General features: G+C 51.6%; 1 protein-coding gene across 1 annotated transcript in view; it reads left to right on the top strand.

The window, feature by feature from the left end:
* ETF1 (eukaryotic translation termination factor 1) overlaps nt 1–21,375 on the top strand; it is a 340,588-nt gene that overhangs the window by 93,935 nt on the left and 225,278 nt on the right. The window contains exon 5 of the mRNA XM_078653353.1: nt 8,727–8,865. Within this exon, the coding sequence (XP_078509479.1) occupies nt 8,727–8,865 (139 nt within the window). The remainder of the gene's footprint in view (nt 1–8,726; nt 8,866–21,375) is intronic.

Genomic DNA, 21,375 nt, shown 5'->3' with positions numbered 1-21,375 from the left:
TGCCTCGCACCTCACCCCGGGATGTGCATTGTTGCAGACAAACAAGAGCGGATGGCTCTCTACCCAGGGGTCCAGCAACATGTCTGCTGGGTGGCAGCCTAGGCAGCCTCTCAGTCAGGACGCTGGTTGTGGGTTAGTTTCAGGGGGCAACTCTAAGTTGCCCTCTGCCGTGCACTTTGCATTAAAATCCCACACTGATGCCAGTGTGGATTTAATGTGCTGAGAAGTTTGATACCAAACTTCTCAGTCTTCAGTGCATCCATCATGGTGCTGTGGAGTTCGTGATGACGACCTCCCAGCACCATATACTCTTATTTAAAAAAAAAAAAAAAAACTTTTTTATTCATGACTGTAGCAGGATTACATGGCATTGTGAGCATTACATCAGTTCTCAGTCATTTCTCGTTTTCTTAACATGTACTGTCCGTGACGTAACAGATATGTCTATGTCCTGTAACTTCGTGTTTTTCAAGATACTATTCTTATTACAATAGGTAGTGTTTATATTCCCATTGCACTATCATCTTGCAGTAAAATCACATCCTTCATTTACATCACAGTATCAACTTATATTAACTCCCCGTCCCGCCCGCGGCCATCCCACCCTCCCGTCTCCTAGCTTACACATTATAGACACGCTGTTTATCTAGGTCCCTAGAACATGACTGGGTTAGAGAATTGTCAATTATTAGTCGGCTAACCCGAGCCTGTGGCGGTTACATCCGCAATTGCCATTTCCTATGTTTCGCTCCTTTCCTGGTATGGTCATGGGGCGTTTCCCTGAGAAGGCTCCATGTTTACATTCTCCAATTCCAACATCATTCACTCCCAATCTTGCGCTACAGGGTGTTTACGGGCCCCCTTCTTTTCCTCCCGTCGTAGGGTCACTCCCTCTGCCTTGCCCCATTTCAACAAATCAAAGCACCAGACTCCAACACTCGGTGGTCTGACTGACTTCCATCTCATAGTAATAAACCCTAAGGGCCAACAGGAGTGCCAGATCCATGAATTTCAATTGTGACCTGTGAGTCTTGGGTCTCTTTCTATTTCCTATCAGACAGGGTAGTGCCCCTTCCGGGACCTGCAGGGCTGTGATATCGTGCACAATGCATCTGACCTTCCCCCAGTAAGTGCGGAGTCTCGGGCATGTCCACAGCATATGCAGGATGTCCGCGTCATCCTGCTGAAATCTGGGGCAGTTATGGGAGGAAGAAGGGTAAATGTAACATTTCTGGATACTCTTCGGTGGTGCTCTAGGACAATCTTCCATTCCCCATCTGTCATGGCTTCTCCCGTGTCCTCAACCCAAATGTTTCTGAGTGTGGTAAGGGGTAGTGCAGCATGTTCTCTAATGCCCCCATAGAGCCATCGCACTAAATGTCCTCCCGTCCCCATACAGTGTAGGAGGTGTACCAGTTCCTGTTGCGTCGGTTTGTTGCGTTGTGGGGCCCATGTACTTCGGACATATCTACTCACTGCGGCATGCAGCAGGTACAAACGTATTGGGGCGCCTGTGGCCTGTGCAAAAGAGGCATGATCCATCAGCGTGTCGTCCCCAAATAGGTCACCCACTCTATCCACTCCCGCCTCCATCCAGGGCCGTAACCTACGCTGCGTCAAGTTTCCTTGCGGTGTAGGGAGTCCCAACAAGGGGATGTTATCCGCATAGGGGGCGGCCCCGGCCGTGTACGTCAGTGCCCCTCGCCAACATCGCAACGCAGTGCGCAGCAGGGGGTGGCAGTCTCGGGGAATCTTGGCTGCAGGTAGCAAAAGGGAGTGTAGTTCCCCGCGCGCCAGTCGATCTTGTGTAAACGCGATTTCATGTAGGTTCCTACCCGCCGCCCATCTTGCCAGCCACTGTAGCTGGCTTGCGTAGTAATAACCCCGCAGGTCCGGTACTCCCAGGCCACCCCGCCTGGTGCTCAGCTGTAGTTTTTTTAAGGCTTATTCGGCGTCTCCCCGCACCCCATATTCGTGTGATCAGCAAGGTATTCAGTGTGGCAAATATTTGGTAGGGAAGGAGGACTGGTAGATTTACGGAATAGTACAGTATCCGGGGAAGTAGGACCATCTTCGAGATAGCCACTCTGCTCATGACCGAGAGGGGTAGGGATATCCAAAAGTTCACACTGCCCCGGAGACCATTAATTGCCCTTCGTACATTGCCCTCAATTTGGTCCTCCTGAATCCTATATACGTTAATGCCCAGGTATTTAAATGTGGTCGATGACCGAGAGGGGTAGGGATATCCAAAAGTTCACACTGCCCCGGAGACCATTAATTGCCCTTCGTACATTGCCCTCAATTTGGTCCTCCTGAATCCTATATACGTTAATGCCCAGGTATTTAAATGTGGTCGATGCTATTTGGATCCAGCAATTACCAAATTGTATATGGGATGGTCGTTGTCCGTCCCGGAAGTAGAATCCCAGGGACTTTAACGGGTTTATGACTAGGCCAGATATGGTCGCAAAGCGATCAAAGATGGTCGCCAGGTGGGAGTGGACCCCGTCCAAACCTCGGAGATATATCAAAATATCATTGGCATAAATGGAAATCAGGATGTGAACACCCCCAATCGATATACCTATCTCAGCCGCCCGGGTCCGGAGCGCGATTGCCAAAGGTTCAAGAGTTAACACGAACAACAAGGGTGATAATGGGCAGCCTTGTCTGGTACCTCTGTAGATGTTATAGCTATCCGAGGTGTACCGACCCGTGCGTGCCCTAGCCATCGGGAGGGTATATAATAATCGTATCCATTTTATCAGGGCATCAGGGAAACCAAAGCACTTGATGACCTCAAACATAAAGTCCCACGTCAATAAGTCGAACGCCTGTCGGAGGTCCAGGGCAATGCAACCGGCCTGAGGCAGATCCGGCGGCGTAGCCGACATGAGGGCATGAAGCTGTCTCGTGTTTTGGGAAGTGCTTCTCCCCGGGAGGAAGCCGCATTGGTCCGGGTGAATTAAAGCGGGGAGATGGGTCTGTATGCGCATGGCAATAATTTTGCAAAGTATTTTATACTCCGTAGGGAGCATTGAGAGCGGGCTGTAGTTATTTACGTCCAGGGTGTCTCTGCCAGGCTTTGGGATGGATATCATCGAAGCCTGCATAGTCGTGGTAGGTAGGTGAAGCCTGCATAGTCGCGGTAGGTAGGTGACCGACCTCGTAAGCGGTCCTATAAATTTTCTCCAAGACCGGTACTAATGTGTCAGAGAAGGTCTGATAAAATTCCACAGGTAACCCGTCCATACCGGGGGTTTTACCTCGGTTAAGGGAGTGGATAGCTATTTTAATTTCCTGTCTCGTTATGGGTCCGTCCAATTCAGTCTGCGCGTCTTGGGGCAAAGTCGGGAACGGTAGTTGCCGTAGGAATCCCATCATATCGCCACCGTTGTCCTCGGGTGGTGGGGGGGGGGGATATAGTCTTTCCAAGTGGGCCCTAAAGGTAGCATTAATGTCAGATTGTGTGATCACTTCACCGCCCGTTTCGGTCCTGAGTCGCGTAATCACAGGGACTTCAGGAGTGTCCCGAGCGAGCTAGCAGAGCCCCGGACCTATCCGCCTCCGCATGTTGGCGTCGCAAATAGTCCCTGTGATCTATAACCCTCAATGTTTCGAGGAGTTCTGCGTGTTCAATGTTACATGTCTGAAAATCCCTCTTTGGCTCCGGGTTTATACCCGCTGCCGTTTCTAGATCTTTCAGGCGGGCCTCTGTTTCACAAAGCTTCCTGTGAATTTCTTGCCGGGCTCCCACCAGTTGGCCAATCGCGGCACCCCGTATTACAGCCTTCATAGCGTCCCATACCACCAGATTCGAGGACGTGGAGTCCCAGTTCTCCCTGAAATAGTTAGTGAGGGTATCAGAGAGGTGTGTGCGGAACGGGGCGTCTAGTAGTAAGGGGTTGAGTCTCCAGGTGGGTATTGGTGAAGGCACCCTCCCCCAGTGTAGTTCAAATGTTAGTGGTCTGTGGTCCGAAAACGTTTTTGCGAGGTATTCAGAGGACGTACAATTGGTTATAAGGGAGTTAGTGCATAAGAATCTATCCAAGTAGTATGAATACTCCTTGTGTGTTGGATGCAAGGTATGCCACGCGTCCGTCAGTCCCCACCCTTGTAGCCACGTCCCAAAGGAATCGGCCATCCTGCGCACTCCTGTCGCCTGGAGGGGGGGGGGTGTGATCTATCCATGTCAACATCCAGAACCATATTCCAGTCTCCCCCCAGTACCCAGGGAATATCTACCCAGTCAGTCAAGGCTCTCCCCACAGTTGCCAGAAACTTGTCCTGATCAATATTCGGGGCGTATATACTTCCCAGGACTATCATTGTGCCATCTAGTGTGCCTTTCACTAAAATGTAACGGCCCTGATCGTCCACCCTTCTTTCTAGTTCCACAAACGGGGTGCCATGGCGTATCCATATAGTGCCCCCCCTGGAGAATGCAGAGTACGTTGTGGTGAACACAGTTCCTCTCCATTTTTTACGTAACGTGTGTGCCTCAGACAATGTTAGGTGGGACTCCTGCAAGAATACAATCTGCACCTGTTGGCGAAGTCAAAAGGCGTGTATTCGATGTCGTTTTTGTATCGCGCCTAGTCCCCGCACATTCCAGGTAGCCATTTTATACTTTCCTTCCGTGTCAGCCATGTTCAAGTGTAAGCAGTACAATAGGTAGCATGTCGTGTTGTGAATGGTGTGATGTCAGTATGAGCCAGGAGACGGCGCCCTCCCTTCCCCAAACCCGAACAATAGGGGCGCAGCATAAGAACCCTGCTGTGCCAAACCAAAAAATGCAAAACATCAACAAACAATTGACAGTGCATACGCTGTTGGGGGGGTCGGCTTAGCGTGTGCCATGTCCAGAGCTCCATACCTGTCCGCGCCGCCGGCTCAACGTCGCCGCCGGGGGAGTCATTATGTAGACAACAATCAGTGACAGCCTCAGGGGGAGGAGTCCGCCCACATCAACGGAGTGTCCCATCCCTTACTCTGCAGGGACGTTAATCATGTGGTCCGCAAATCATATCTATCACGTGATAAACATACCCCAAGATAACCAGACTTCCTTACATGACCATATAACAGCCTCAGTTTCCCGTGCTACAGAAATGCTTCCCCCTTTGGAAGCTCAACATTGCAATGAGTATACAGTAAAGGATATTAATAGATCTCAGTCTCAGGAGGCGGTTGTATCAACAGTTATTCTTGAGCGTTGTCCAAGAGTTCATCCGCTGCTCTAGGCGTAACCGTCGGGAACAATACCATACTATGTTCCGAGTCGGATTGCAAGGTGCTGTCTTCAGTGTCCGTATGTATTGTCTCTCGCTCCTCTCCGAAGGAGCCTACCGCCGCAACAGCGTCTTTTTGTCCTTCTTTTTGTTGGACAGTTGTGGGTCTGCGCCGTTTCGGATTCATGAACTGTGCATCAGATGTATCACCCGTCTGGGTTAAGTTGTCCTTGGAGCCACTGGCCGATGACCTTTGGGTTGGGCACGGGTCTTCCTCAATGTCCATCACCTCCAGCCATTCCTCCACATCCGTGGGACTTTCAAAAAAGTGAGTTTTGTTATCATGGATCACTTTAAGGCGAGCCGGAAACAATAGGGCATAGCAGAGTTTAGCCTTCTGAAGCCTCTGTTTGACCGTGTAATAGGAGGACCTTTGTTTCTGCACCATATTAGTGTAGTCTGGGTACAACGAAATGCGTTTATTTTCATATTCGACGAGGGACTTCGGGCTTTCTGGAGTAGCACATCTCGATCCCGGTAGTTGAGAATTTTAACAATCAATGGTCGTGGGGGCAGTCTCGGTTGTCCAGTGGGAATTCGGTGGGCTCTCTCCACGCAGAAGAACAGCGATAGACCTTCCGTCGCCACGTTGTCGTGGAAACACTGTTCCATGAATTCCGTTGCATGGGCCCCCTCGCTCCGTTCCGGAAGTCCAATGACACGGATGTTATTTCGCCGATTGCGGCCTTCGGCATCCTCCACCCGCTCCATAAAGGACTGGTGCTGGATTTGCTGGATGGAGTCCGTGTGGTCCGCAACAGTCGGGGCGAGGTCCGTCAGAACCACACCCTGGTCTTTAACTTTGTCAACTAGCTTGTCGTGGTCGGCCTTTAACAATGAGAGTTTAGTAGCGAGGGCGCCCATCTGCGTTTCCATCGCGGTCCTGGAGTCTCTAATTTCTTTAAGGATGAGGTCCAGTTTGTCCATTTGTTGGTCTTCAGTGAGGGCAGGGGTCGGTGCAGAGCCGCCCAGGCCGGCGTCCGGGAGAGTTCCCGGCGGCGTCCCATCTCTGCCATCCGTTGTTTTTGCTCCTTTCCGTACCATTATGGCCGTCCGCAGGCCCACTCAATGTTCGGGGCTGTGAGCAGAGAAGGGTGTTGTTATTGTAGCCTCCTGTCGTCCCCGCGCGGTCCTCTGATATAATTCCTGGCCCCCTCGTATGCTCTGCGGCCAGGTGTATCTGAGGGTAGGTCCCAGTCTGATCCCTCGTGGTGCCACGCCGGCAGTATCCAGCGTCTATTTCCCCGGATGAGGCCAGAGGACAGGCTGCAGGCCGTGGCGTCGGTCTTCGCCCCCCCACCCCCGGCGCGGAGGTGTTGACGGCGTCTCCCGGGGGCACAGGGCGTATCCAGCGGTATCTCGCCCTCGCGGGCTCGCACCCTCCACCCCCCGCTGGCCACAGCAGGATGTCTTCTCCGTCGCTGCAGGGGAAGGGAGGGGGGGAAGAGAGGCAGAAAGGGAGCCGGGTTTGACTGCTCCGGTGCCTTCGTCCGACCCCCACCTCTCAGCAGCTCCCCAGTTCACCAGGCGGGCCTCGGAGTCGGCGTGACCGTCAAGCCCCTCCCGGGCCGGGCCTACCGCAACGGATCAGGTTCACTCCCTGGTCCTCGTCCCGCAGGGGTGGCCGGGAGTCTCCGCAGGCAAGCAGGCAGGCACCCAAGCGTCCGCCACAGTCTCCGGCAGCGCTACGGGTCACAACGATCAGGTACAGTCTTCCGCGCCCGCCGGCACCCAGCACCTCAGGCACTGCGGCTCGCTCCACCACGCAAGAGCCTGGCTCGCGGCCCGGAGGTAGGCCCCAATCAGCACCTCGTTGTTCGCTCGGTGTTCAGGGCTCGTGGGATCTCCGGGGCAACGTCGAGTCTTGTAGGGGCTCTGGAGAATCAGTGATCAGTCAGTGGTGGCATCCATCACCCCCGAGTCACGACTTGCAGGAGGTTTTTCCCCCGGCGGCAGCGGAGCTCTAGCAGACTCCGACCGCCATCATGGCTCGCCAGCCACGCATCCCCCCCCCCCCCCCCCCCCCCCCCACCATATACTCTTAATAGCAGCACTGCACTTAGTGTCCAGGAATGGACCTGGGTACTGTAGGGGTACAGGGCTCATGCACCTGTATCCACACGACTGTCATAGGGGACCCAGCTAGAGGTGTGACTGAGGTATGCCAGGGCAGTGTGTTGTGGGCATGGCACACAGGTATGTGTGCCATGTCAACTCTTTGTTTTAATCTGCACCCAGACACTCAGCCTGCCAAGGCAGTGTGTGTGTGTGTCAGGGTACAGAGCCCCAAAGGGTGGCACAATATGTGCTGCAGCCCTTGGGGGCCTTCTCTGGTCACAGTGCCCTGGGTACCTAGGGTGCCATTTACCAGGGGCTGTCATGTGGCCAGAGGTGCCAATTAGGTTTAGGTTTCAATACAGTTTAGGGAAGGAACACAGGCCCAAGGGCACCTGATTGGCAAGAGCCCAGGGCACACTTAGTCAAAGCACGTCAGCAATTCAGCAAAGAGTGGGGGCATACCATGCAAAAAAGATTGCACTTTCTCACCACATCTGAGCCCACAAGCTCGAGATTTTGCCTTCTTTTTCATCAGTTCTGTCTTCTCAAATGCGCCTCTCCTCTGCCATGGTCCACTCCACGTCTTTGAAGCAAGCTTGCTCGTTGGTCCTCTTGTAGACAACCATCTTATGACTATTCTCCTTTTCCACAATAATAATTATCCTAGAGCCGTTAATTTAGATTTTACTTTAATGTTTCTCGGCGAAGGAATGGCCAAGTTAACCTGTACATTAAACATTTGCTTAAACTGTAATATTTGTACCTTTTTAGTGCCACTGTCTTTAACCTAGTGCTGAAATACCGTATTGGGCAGACTGCTTTACGGAGAAGGAATAATTGCTCTGTTTGAGGCAGAACATGTATGCTTGAGACCTGTTTGGGATCCTCAGGCTGCAACAGAAGTTTAACTACCCAGAGGTATAATTAGGCAGATGTATTTGCAATCATTATTGATACAAATTTAGCAAATTTGGGTAAGGATACGAGGTTCAGAATTTGTAGAGAATATGATGTAACGTAGTAGTTATGATCTAGCCTACATTATTTAGCCAATAGCAAGTGGTTGCATGTTTGTCTTGTTTTCATTTTGGAGAGCTTGGAGGGGCTGGATCGCAAATAATTGATAGGTGGTGAATGTGTTATCTATCTCACTGTTTCAGAGCCTTTCATATAGGAATTTGTTTACATAGTATCACCTCCACTCATTTTAAAGACCATTTACCAATTTGATAAATTATTTTACTGATGTAGAGGTACCAATAGACTAATCTCTGGTTCAATATCATATTTAGAGTGTTACCCATAACAGTAACCAGTATCTGATATAAAACTATGGATATTCCTCAAAATTGAATTTTTAAATGTTTATTCCAGGCTCTCACAGCACTCCTGTCTGATGATAGCAAGTTTGGCTTTATTGTGATAGATGGAAGTGGTGCACTGTTCGGCACTCTACAAGGAAACACAAGAGAAGTCCTGCATAAGTTTACTGTGGATCTCCCAAAGAAGCATGGTAATATATGTGAAATACCTACAATTTAAATAAATTAACTTTTTTCGCTGAAGCTTATTACTTTTTGACATGCAAGTCTTTAAAACCACCACAGCTTCTAAGGACGCTACATTGAGCTGCTTATAATAATTATTCTTGGTGTACTCAGCGACATGGATAACTAATTATTCTACTTTCGAGGCACCATGACCAATTGTAAAAGGATTATTAATGATCAGCAATCCATCGGATGAATTTCTTATGTTAAAAATCCACCAGTGTAGGAAGCTGGCACTGCTATACCAAAAAGGGGTATAGTGTGCACAGTCCAGTGAGTCCCCAAAGGCAGGTTAAGAGGTTAAAGTGAATAATACCTTACTCTCAAGTTAGTGGTAGCGGAAGCTGAGCAGTTAAACTTCTCAGAGGGTAGTGTTAAGCATTTGTTGTACATACTCTGGCAATAAATGATGCCACACAATCCGACTGATTCAGGCCAATTGGTTATATAAAATGTTTTTACTTTATTACTAGAACCAAGAATCACAGCTAAGTTATATAGTTTGTAAAACTGGCAATACTTTTCAAGAATGCAGTTTGGTTTTGTGAATGTGAATGCAGTAAATGCTTTACAGTTTTAAGAAGGCTTTCTGTAGATGTCAGTCAAATACAGTTTTAGACTTTACAGTGATAGATTATACAACGCAATGTTATGATACAGTTCATTGTATTCCGATGGAGGAAAACAAGGTTAGTGACTTAGATAAGTGCTCAGTTTTAAGGTTGTCTTGAGCTTGTTGAACTTACACCTGTTCGGGGTCAGGTAGGTAAAGAGTGCACCCTCAGCGGCACCGGGGCCGCCGGGTGAAGGGGTCAAAGGAGAGGTCAGGGACCAATGTATTGCTGTGGAGACAGGTGGTACTCTGAAGATCACCGGCCACAGGTAGGTATCTGCAGATTCTGGGTCTGGCCCAGGGATCGAAGGTAGGCACAAAGGGTCCCACAAGTAGGCACCAAGAGCACACCTTCAGTGGCCCTTGGGCAGCAGGGTGCTAAAAGTAGGCAATGGGCTCTCAGTGCAAACTAATGGAGGGCTGCGGGCTCAGCACAGGAGGCTTGGAGAAGAGATCCAGAGACTGGAAGGCTAAGTTTGAGTGTTGCTGGGCACGGGCAGACTGTCAATTGGGCACCCCATGGCCAGGGGGCTGCGGGTGCAGTGGTGTCCTCTGGTGTTGGTTTTTCTCTTTAGATCTGGTTGCGAGGACCCTTCAAGATGAGGCTTCAGGTGTCGCAGTGGAGGGTGGAGAAGGTCGTCCAATGCTGGATCCCAGGTCCGGATAGCTGGGGGTAGAACTTGCTGTGATGATGGCCCACTCTGACTCGGGCTGTGGGCATCGGGTGCAGAGTGGTGCAGACATACGGTTCCGCCTGGATCCGGTGTCTGAGAAGGAGTTGGTTGTTGGACAAATCCAGTGTCCGTAGGAAATCAGTCTTTCCTTGAAAGCAGGACAGGTCCCTGAGGTTCTTAGAGGATGCTGGTTGCAGGACAAACCAGTTTCAGTTTGCAGGGGTTCTGAAGCAGGAGACAGGCCGGTAGGACTGGGGCCAAGACAGTTGTTGTCCTTCTCTCTGCAGCATGGCTCTTCGGTCCTTCAGCTTGTCGAATTTGAGGAGCACGGTTCAGGGGTGTCCCTAAATATTAGAATCTGAAAGAGACACGTTAGTGATAGATTCCTTACCTTCGAATAATCCCCAGGCGTCAGACAGGATCCGGAAAGTTTTTGCTTAGCAGTACCACTGCGCATCGAGGTGGTGTCATGCGGCTCCACGTCAATCACTGGCGACGTGATCGGCGAGATGTCACGGAGGGTAGTTAGGCGCCACCCATGCTCTCTTACGTCTGTTCTTTCTTTTTCCATGCCGAAAGCACAGATCCAGATTGAGCTCATACCTAAATCATTTTTTGACTAAGTTTTGAGACTCTTGTCTCCTTCTCTTGTCTCTTGGTGTACGTAGGGATGCCCGGCTTTAAGTCTAGTGGGTCGTGCCGCCGTAACATGTCGGTGGCTGACCCCCACGATGTGTGCCTCTACTGCCTGGAGACCGACCATGACTCCCACTCCTGTCGAGACTGTTGAGCCATGGCCCCGAAGGTCTTGCGGGAGCGGCGCTGGAAGTTGCTGGAGGTCCGGCACTCCTCACTGCCGATCCAGGTCTAGGGGCCATTCGCAGGACCGGAACAGTCGCTCCTCAGGCTCCAAGTCTTCGCCTTCAGATTCCGGTAAGCGACGCCATAAAAATTGAAGCGTGTTCGCTCTCCGACATCCCCCGTCACTCCTCGGGCGCGGACGAGGGGGGACAGGGGCTCAGCCCCTGCAGCTCCTCCGGAGCCTGGGATTCCTGCGGCCTACCCGCCATACCCGGGTCCGTCTGCGACTCCCAAACAGATGCAAGAGTTTCTTGCGGCCATGGACCCCCTTTTTAGGCCTCGGGCTTCCACTGGCGGTCCCGTGCCCAGATCCAGTGGCCCCGGTGCCAACCGCACCAGCCCCGGGGCCACTGGATCCATCGCCGTCTGCTCCGCTGGCTCCGGCCCCGGTGCCGCCTTTGACTCCGGGTCCAGCCCCTGGCTCCGCCACAGGCGTCGCACTGGGTGCCGTTTATCCCCCCTCAGCCCTGGTTCTCGGACCATTGCGTTCCGACCTGGGATCTGCATTGGTATATGTCTCCAGCTGTGCCGGCTCCGTTTTCGGCACCGATCCCGATGATGCTTGCCCCTGCTCCGGCCCTGCCGCCGCTGGCGGCTCCCTCTACTTTGGAGTCAGACGAGGACTGGGATGGCTCCGAGGACACTTGTGCACGGCAGTGTGACTCCGAGCAGGATTGGGTAGACTACCTTCAAGATGCTGGCGAACTTGATGTGTCTTCAGACCCGGGGTTTGCCTCACCTCCACCTATTATGGAGCAGGGCACTTCTTACACTATGGTGCTGCGTCTGGCTACGGAGGCTGTCCATCTCGACCTCCCTACGGTGGCCCAGACGGCGTCTACATAGTCAGCTGCAGCTCCCTTTCAATGAGTCCCTTACCGAAGATCTCTTGGGCACTTGGTTGTGGCCGGCCTCTTGGGCGCTGGTGGATAAAAACATCGCTAGGCGTTATCGGCCGGCGCACGGTGATCCTGCCTACTTGACCACTCACCCCACGCCTGAGAGCCTGGTCATTCAGGCCTCGATGTCGCATAGTGCCTTTCCCATGACTCTGCCGGATAAGAGCTCTAAGCGGCTGGACCAATTTGGCAAGAGGTTGTTCCCCCTCAGCCAGCTTGGGGTTGCGGTCGGTTAACACCTCCTGCTTATTGGGCCGTTCCTCCCACGTGGTGTGGGATTCGGTAGCCGAGGTCTTGCCTCAGTGTTCTGAGGATGTCCAGGCTGTCCTTTCCCAAGCAATTGCTGAGGGCAAGGATGTGGCGATGTTTGCCATCCGGTGTGGCCTGGACACCGCTGCTTCGTTGGGCAGGGCCATTTCCACGACTGTGGCGTTGCGGCGCCATGCCTGGTTCCGGTCTACCAGGTTCTCGCTCGATGTCCAGGGCTTGCTCTTGGACATGCCCTTTAATGGCTCCCGCCTCTTTGGCGAGAAGGCCGACAATGCCCTGGAGCGCTTTAAAGACTCACGGGCCTTGGCCAAGTCTTTGGGTCTTTCTACAAAGAACCCTGCCTTGCCTGGGTTTCGTTCCTTTCATGGCCAGGACAAGGGCACCAGAGCACGCTCCTCCACAAAACCTTTGCAGAACCAGCCTCAGCGCGGACTTGGATTCTGCAGGCCCTCCAGTCATGCCACCTCGGTACCACCGACTGTCTGGGGCCATCGAGTGCGTTCCCGGTCTGGAAGTCGGGAGTGGTTGTTATTTCCAGTACTTTCTGGTCCCCAAGAAGGACAAGGGGTCCTGCGCCCCATCTTGGACCTCTGGGACGAAAAGCGCTTCCTTCGGAAGGAGAAGTTCAAGATGCTAACTCTGGCTCAGGTCCTGGCTACCCTGGAGACTGGATGGTATCGTTGGACTTGCAGGATGCTTATTTTCACATTCCCGTCCTGCCGGCCCATCGGCGCTACTTGCGGTTCATGGTGGGCCGGGAGCATTTTCAGTTTGCCGTGCTCTCCTTAGGCCTTACCAGTGCCCCTCTGGTGTTCACAAAGTTGATGGCGGTGGTTGCAGCTCATCTGCGCAGGTTAGGGGTATCAGTCTACCCCTACCACGACTACTGGCTATTGACGGCAGGCTTGACCCAGCGAGTTGTCACCCACCTCAAGACTACGGCCGACCTCCTGCATTTGCTGGGGTTCTCCATCAATGTGCCAAAGTCGCACCTGAGTCCCTCTCAGAAGCTCCCTTTCATCAGAGCAGTTCTGGATTCAACGCAGTTTCGGGTTTATCCTCCCGAGCAGCAAGCCGGGGATATTCAGGCTATGATTCCGCTCTTTAAGCCTCTATCCCGAGTTTGTCAGGATGACCCTCCGGCGTCTGGGCCTGATGGCCTCCTGCATCCTGTTGGTGACACATGCTAGATGGCATATGCAGGCTTTGCAGTGGGACATGAAGTTCCAGTGGGCACAGCATCAGGGCAACCTGTCCGATCATGTCCAGATCTTGGAGGGCGCTGCACGACAGTTGCAGTGGTGGCTCACGAGTCGCGATTGGGTCAGTGGCAGATCCCTCTCCCTTCCCCAACCGGAGCACACAGTGGTGACCGATGCGTCCCTCCTGGGATGGGGATGTCGCATGGGAGAGGCGGAGATCAGAGGGCTGTCGTCTCCGGCGGAGTCCCGGCTCCATATCCACCTTCTGGAGCTGCGGGCCATCCGACTTGCACTGAAGGCACTCCTTCCCTCTATCCGGGGAAGTGTAGTGCTGGTCCTCACGGGCAACACCACCGCCATGTGGTATTGCAACAAACAGGGCGGGTGGGGTTGGGGACCCTATGTCAGGAGCCTCTGCGCCGCTGGACATGACTGGAACATCAAGGCATTACCTTGGTGGTTCAACACCTGGCGAGTTCTCTGAACGCTAGAGCGGACTAACTCAGCCACTGGTGCATGGTGGATCACGAATGGCGTCCGAACTCGGACGTGGCGCAAGGTCTCTTTCTACAGTGGGGAGAGCCTTGGTTAGATCTATTCGCCACCGAAGAGAATGCGCAATATCATCAGTTTTGTGCATTGGAATTTCCAAGGCGGCGCTCGCTCTGAGACACTTTTCGTCGCGAGTGGAGCTGCGTTCTATTGTACGCCTTTCTGCCTATACCACTTCCGCCCAAAGTGCTGAAGAAGATCAGGCGCGAACAGGCCCAAGTCATTCTGGTGGCTCTGGACTGGGCTCGAAGAGTATGGTATCCCGAGCTACTCAGTATGACTGTCGACCCCCCGATCCGTCTGCCTCTTCGGGAGGACCTTCTGTCGCAGCAGCAGGGGACGGTCCTCCACCCGAACCTGTCCAGCCTCTACCTCCATGAGTGGAAATTGAGCGGCGACAATTGACAGCCTTCGATCTTCCTTCCAAAGTCTGTGATGTAATTCTGGCAGACAGACGTCCTGCCACCAAAACGGTATACGCCTGTAGGTGGAACAGATTTGTGGCATGGTGCGCAGCAAAGGCTGTGGATCCCCTTTCTGCCCCTCTTTCTGAGGTTCTTCTGTTCCTTCTCTCTTTGGCCCAGCAGGGCTCTGCTCTGGGCACTGTCAAAGGTTATCATTCGTCCATCTCCACCTTTCAGCCTTCTCTTTTTAAGTCCCAGGCGGTTAACCATTTTCTTAAGGGGATTATGCACACCTTTCCATCTGTAGCCTTCATAATGCCTCAGTGGGACTTAAATCTTGTCTTTTCTGATGTGTGCTCCCTTTGAGCCCCTTCATAACTTTGCCTTACGTCTTCTCACTCTAAAGAAGGCTTTCCTGGTTGCTATCACCTCTGCCAGAAGAGTGAGTGAGCTCCAGGCCCTTTCTTCCAAACCCCCTTTCCTTTCTGTTCATCTGGACAAGGTTGTTTTAAGGACCCGTCTTTTTTTTTCTGCCAAAGGTTGTCACGCCCTTCCACATTGGGCAGACCATCACTTTGTCCACCTTCTTTCTGCCTCCGCATCCTTCAAGGGAAGAGGAGAGGCTCCACCGTCTGGACCCAAAACGTGCGCTTGCATTCGATCTGCTGCGTACACAGCAGTTCTGGGTGGATGATCAGCTTTTTGTTGGTTACGTGGGTGCCAAAAAAGGTAGGGCTGTGCACAAACTGACCATCTCCCGGTGGGTCGTTCTGTGCAGCAAAGCATGTTACTCCTTGGCCAAAAAGGAGCTTCCTGTGGGGTTGCGCGCCCATTCGACCAGGGCGACTGCAACCACTACTGCCTTGGGACACGACGTTCCCTTGCAGGACATTTGTCAGGCAGCTACGTGAGCCTCGCTGCACACGTTTACCAAACACTACTGCCTTGACAGTCCGGTCCAGAGAGACTGCTTCTTTGGCTGTTCTGTGGTCTGTGACTTTTTGGTGTAATCTTGTTTGCAGACCCACCACCGGGGTTGGTATTGCTGGGGTATCTATTCTAAGGTAAGGAATCTATCACTAACGTGTTTCTTTCAGATGCACAAGTTACTACTTGTGTAACAATATATCTGTAAGAGACATTACTTAGTAATAGATTCCTCACCACCCACCCATCCTCCCAGTTCTGCGAACTGATTATTAGAGACAGTCATCCCCTTCTAGGGCCTTAGTTTTATGCACCATCGGTCAGTATCTTGCGTTGCTCTGTGTTTCGGCACGGAAAGTCGTGTACAGAACTGACGTCGGCGCGCATGGGGTGGCGCCTAAGTACCCTCCGTGACGTCATCTCGGCGATCACGACACCAGTGACGGACGCGGACCCGCATGACGCCACCTACCGACGCGCAGGGGTACTGCTAAGCAAAAACTTTCCGGATCCTGTCTGACGCCTGGGAATTATTTTTCAGATTACTTTTGCTAATCAGTGTGATATGCCTAAATATCACACTGAGACATTTCCTAGACAAACGGTAAGTAAATCACTTTTAGTACATTTGCAGTTTTCTCAATGTTCTATACAAACCAACTTTACACGTACAACAATTTTTAAGAAAAGCAGTCCATGCAATCCTATGGAAGGAAATTGAGTTATCGGTTTACAGGAAAGTACAAGTCTGTGGGAGTTGGTACTTCTGGGGTAAGGACCAGGGTTCCCCCAGGATCAAGGATGCACCCTTAAAACACCCTAAGTGGCACTAGGGTGGCCGGGTGCAGAGTGCTTAGGCCCAATGTTTTTCAGTGGGAGATAGTAGGCCTATGGTTGGTGGCTGCTCACGAGCAGGCCCCAGGGTTTTTGTTGGGCTCAGGGAAAAGTGGGAACTGAGTTAGCACCCAAAGTACACCTGTGGCGGCTGGGGGCAAGGTGCTGTTTTTGCGTCTGGTGCCTTGTTGATTTCATTGGGGATTCTCTGGTTGCATAGAAAACTGCAGGCTTGGGGACGAAGATTTTCTAGAGGTGACGACCCGTTGGAGAGATAAGTTGGGATCCCTGGGGATGCTGGTACACCGTCGGATGGGCCACCCAAGGGTGTAGAACTTCGGGTGCAGGGGTGTCTTCAGGCATCTGGTTTTCCTTACTAACTCCGGTCCCGGTCGGGGGGGATCCTCTATAAAGGGGCTGCAGGCTTCGCTTGGAGATTTGTGGCAGGTCCGAAATGACCAGCTCTCAGGTCAGGTCAGTGCCGCAGACTCACAGATTTGGTTGGAGACAGTCTGAGGGTGAGAAAATCTAGTGCTCACGGGAGACAGTCTTTTCTGTGGAAGGCAGGGCAGTTCCTCTGGTTTCTTTAGGTGGCTGGCTGCAGGACCCACCAGGTTCAAGGTGGGGACAGGTCGGTGAGGCTGGGGCCAAGTCAGTGGGCGTCCTCCTCTTAGCTTTAGCGCAGCTTCATTAGTCCTTTTTAGGTCTCGCCTACGCAGCGCACAGGAGTTGAATAGGATGGGAGATTTAGAAATCTATTCAGTTTTTCAGGCAAAAACGTGCACGCATTGCATTGCTTTGAATGGCAACGCGTGAACTTTTGGCGACTCCCTTGCTGGAGCGAGCTTTGAAACATCTGTTGGTAAAAAAAAAATGGTGCCTTTGCTCACTCCTACAAGGGAAACACGCCATTGAAACCCCTTTGAGTCCCTCGCATCCAATCTTTAACCTCACGGGCCGTGCTTATTGTATTTGCGAGTGCCAGCGTCTTTCTGGTCGCATGATTGTGAGAGCAGGAAATAAAATTACCAGAAACACTAGCCGCCTCATTCCCGCGGGTCATATACATGCAGCAGAGACTAGGCTGGTTAAAAGAGAAACTGGATTAGTGCCTCATTTTGGGGCGTACCTGAAGAGAACCCAGCTTGTCATTCTCAACACGGATGTGTATGCAGGGTAGCGGTCCCTCATTCCGAAAGAACAAATACATGGGCAACCACTTGAATGGGGATCTTGAGGCCCACATGTACGACCAGGGACAGACCAAGCACGTTATTCTCTTAGAGCAGAGAACCAGTGTCGCTTTGTCGGGAAGAGACTGAGTAACAGGGGAGTTGGAGATCTTGGTTTAATAGACAAGGCGGGCTTGCGCACGGAGCCCGATTGTCGGTTACTCACCGCAGCTGGAGTGCACACAGGAATTTCTACAGAGCAAACTCGCTCAGGGGCAAGAGTCTCGTTCTCTCAAAGCTGGGCAGTCTTGTTCACTCCGCTCTGGTAAGACAAACGCTTGATCGAGCTTGGGCTCCCGCAGACCAGACGCATACAGAGGACTCTGTGAACTCGTTCTTTAAAACTAAAGACGCGCAGGACACCCGAGCGTCTCATTCGCATCGTGATACACCGCGGGTAGACGAACGCGAGATTAAAGCCTCGCTCTCATAATCATGTTAGATGTATAAAAGGTGCCGGAGAGTGTATCGTTTGATTCTGAGACCCAAGTGAATCATTCTCAGACATGTACACAGAGAACCTGCTGGAGTATCATTGCCACAGACACGCACCCACAATCCGTCTCCTCCTCATACAGTGAAGCTGATGGTAGCACTCGCAAACAGCTGATGCATTTCTCACCGACACAACAGATGCCCAGGGGAGCCCAAGAGAATCCTTTTCATAAAAAGAAAAGAATACAACACGCAGATACCCTTTTGTTTTCCTCCGGGTGGAGTATTTTCACTGAACAGCTGAACAGTCACTCAACTGTGAGTATCCGCTGCATCTTTTGGATAGATAGCTTTTTATTGCATTTAAAAATGTATTTAGTTTTGTGTGTCTTCCGTAGGGAAACATCACACCTGAAGCAGCACAAAGCCCTCGTCCTGTTTCTCCCACAGTGGGCTACTGTGCCGAGAAAGCAATCTCCTCTCTGCCTTCCCCCTCCCCAGCAGTGAAGGCTTCATTTGCAGTTGGAGAGGGGCTATTTTCGTCTTCCCAATGAGTGGCTATTTTTGCTCCAAGCCCGCGCTGAGAAGCGAAGTCTGTCTGGAAAGTAGAACCGCCAGGTCCTCGTTGGGCCAAGCTCTCATTTGTCCATAAAAGACGCTAACATGTCGGACAGGCGGTTCTGGAAGCAGAATGACAAGAATAGTCTGTAATAAATATGAAAAGGTTTGCTGCTGAGCCTTTAAGCTTTTCGTTTATGAAATAATGTGAAACGGATCCTGATCTCATCTTGTAGAGAAGCCTTTGTCTCCCTTACATTTATAATCTTAAGTGCTTTCTAGAACATTGACAAGCATCTCCTGCCCGTTCCTTCCATTACCTCATCCAGTGCATCAAACCTAAACACACACACACACACACGCACCTTCTTTGAGTTTGTGTGTCAGCGCCTTCTCTTCGCTGCCCCAGGTCCTCAGCATAAGCTGCAAAAGAGAATAGAGATGCACTGGTGGCCTAGGGGCAAGCCACACTAACCCACTTTCTCCCAAGTGCTCCCTGTATGTTGCAATCTTCCAAACACATCCTTCCATAGCGAATAGGTCTTGCCTTTGGAACCTTATAAGTGTTTAGTTAGCATGCACAATATCCTTGGTGCAACATAAACTGTTGCATGGCTAAACACCTATGCGAACTGATTACTAGAGACCTTTTGGCTATGCCAATGCTTGTTCTTCTTTTGTTCTTGGTCGGTTCTTGTCTGAAGAGGCAAGGTTCAGGGGTGCCCTCCAATACTAGATTTAGGGGCGTTACAGGTAGGTAAAGGTTGGGACCAATGGGTCCCTTCCTTGGGGCGGGTACACCCCGTATTATGCAGTGGGAGCGGGGCCTATGCCTCACTCTGGTTGGCTCGGTCCCCCCATCTGCAAGATGGTGGAGACTGAGTTGTGATTCACCTCGCTTCCCCCTGCAGTGGTAGTTTGGTCTAGCAGTAAGGCAGTATCAGAGGACAGTGTTAAGCATTTGTTGTCCACACTCAGTCAGCAAATTAATTCACACACTCAAAGACTGAACTTTACACCAATTGTTTGTTTAAAAATTTTCTTTTAGTTATTTTGTTTTCTAGAACCAAGCAAGCCTGGAACAGGTAAGCAATAAGTACTTTATAGTAGTAATGCAATTGAAATACAGGTTGAATGATAGTTGTATATGCACTTTGATTTACAGTATGAATGCAGTACTTAGTAAATGCAGTACATAGACTTGAATAGGCTTTTTAGTAAAATAGCAGGTAAGTAACGTTTGAGATTACTAGGCTTACACAGAGTAGTATACCTAGATACTACTCTCGGACATTTCCTGGAAACAGGTAAGTAAAATCATTTTTGTTAGATTATGCAATTTTAAAGAATTTCTTTCGTTTCTCAAACTCCACACTTAAAAAAACGTTTCACAGAAAAACAGTCAATGTTATCTTATGGAGGAAAATAGTGTGGGGTTTGAGGTAAGTATTTGGTAGTGGGAGTTGAGGTTCTGGGGTAGACTCAGGATGCACTCTTGTTACACCCTCGGCGGCACTAGGGCGATCGGGTGCAGAGTGCTGAGGCCCAATATTATCCAAGGGGGATAGGGGGCCTCCGGTTGGTGGCTGCTGGCTAGCAGGCCACTCTGCTGTGGGACCAAAGCTCCTGGACTTTGGCTCAGGGGGGAAAAAGTAGCACCAAATGCGCACACTCAGCGGCACTAGAACGGCCAGGTGCAGGGTGCTGTTTCGACGTGAGGCACCCTGTTGGTTTCAATGGAAAGCCTCCAATTTGCAAAAGCACTGCAGGCAGGGAGACTAAGGTCTTCTTGGTGCGACCACCACTTTGAGAGGTAAGTTGGGAGGTATGGTGTTGGTTAGGCACCATCGGTTTGAACACACAAGGCCATTGGGCGTCGGGTGCACGGGTGGCTTTTGGGGTTGGAATTTCTTACCATCTCCTGGTCACGGTTAGATAGCCCTTCTGGATTTCGGCTGCAGGCGTCGGCTGGAGCTAGGTCAGGGGTCGCTGGATCTCCGGTGTGACAACCCCGTGGTGTTAACCCACTCGTACTTGGGCCGTGGACAGCGGGTGCAGAATGGGGCGGATTTGCGGTGTCCTGCCTGAGGTTGAAGGTGAACAAATCTGGTGATTCCCGGAGACAAAGACTTTGTGCTTTAAGTCAGGCAGGTCCCCTGGGAATTTCGAGGCGGCTGGCTGCTGGACACACCGGGGTATCGTAGGAGTAGGTCCGAGGTGGAAACAGACCGGTGAGGCTGGGGCCAAGTCAGGGGTAGTCTTTCTCTTGTTAGCTGCTGCACGGCTGTTCGGTCCTCCTTGTTGTAGGTTCTTATCTGAGGAAGCAAGGTTCAGGGGTGCCCCTAAGTACTAGGCTTTACAGATGGGTAAAGAACAGGTACCAATGGGTCCCTTCCCTAGAGTGGGTACACCCCCTATTATGTCGGGGGCATGAGCCTGAACCTGGTTGGCTAAATCCCCCCCCCTCTTCATGATGGCTTCACCTCGCCTCCCCCACCTGAGGGGTGGAGTTGGCAGAGGTGGGCCCACCTCTCTTCCTCACTTGTTTTTCCCACTGTTTCTCCTGCCCAAAGTGGGGGTCAGAATCATTGGGGACCAGTTGCTGAGAGCAGCAAGTGGCCTGGGGAAGCTCACAAAGGCGGCAAGCCTTTGAAGCTTCCCCTTCGTGAACCCTGCCCATCCTGGGGGAGGAGGCATGGCACATCGTCCCAGGATATGCATTGTTTCAGGCCACAGAGAGCAGCATGCTCTTGACCCAGGGGTTCAGAAACATGTCTGGTGGTGGTAGCTGAAAGCAGCTACTCAGCCAGGACACTAGTGGTAGGTTAGTTTTCGGGCGGCATCTCTACGATGCCCTCTGTGTGCATTTTTCATTAAATCCCACACTGGCATCAGTGTGCGTTTAATGTGCTGAGAAGTTTGATACCAAACTTCCGAGTCTTCAGTGTAGCCATTATGGTGTTGTGGAGTTCGTAATGACAACCTCCCAGCACCATATATTCTTAATGGCAG

This window comes from Lissotriton helveticus, chromosome 7 (genome assembly GCF_964261635.1).
Source record: "Lissotriton helveticus chromosome 7, aLisHel1.1, whole genome shotgun sequence".
Lineage (NCBI taxonomy): Eukaryota > Metazoa > Chordata > Amphibia > Caudata > Salamandridae > Lissotriton > Lissotriton helveticus.
This window is presented reverse-complemented; position numbering and strand designations above follow the sequence as displayed.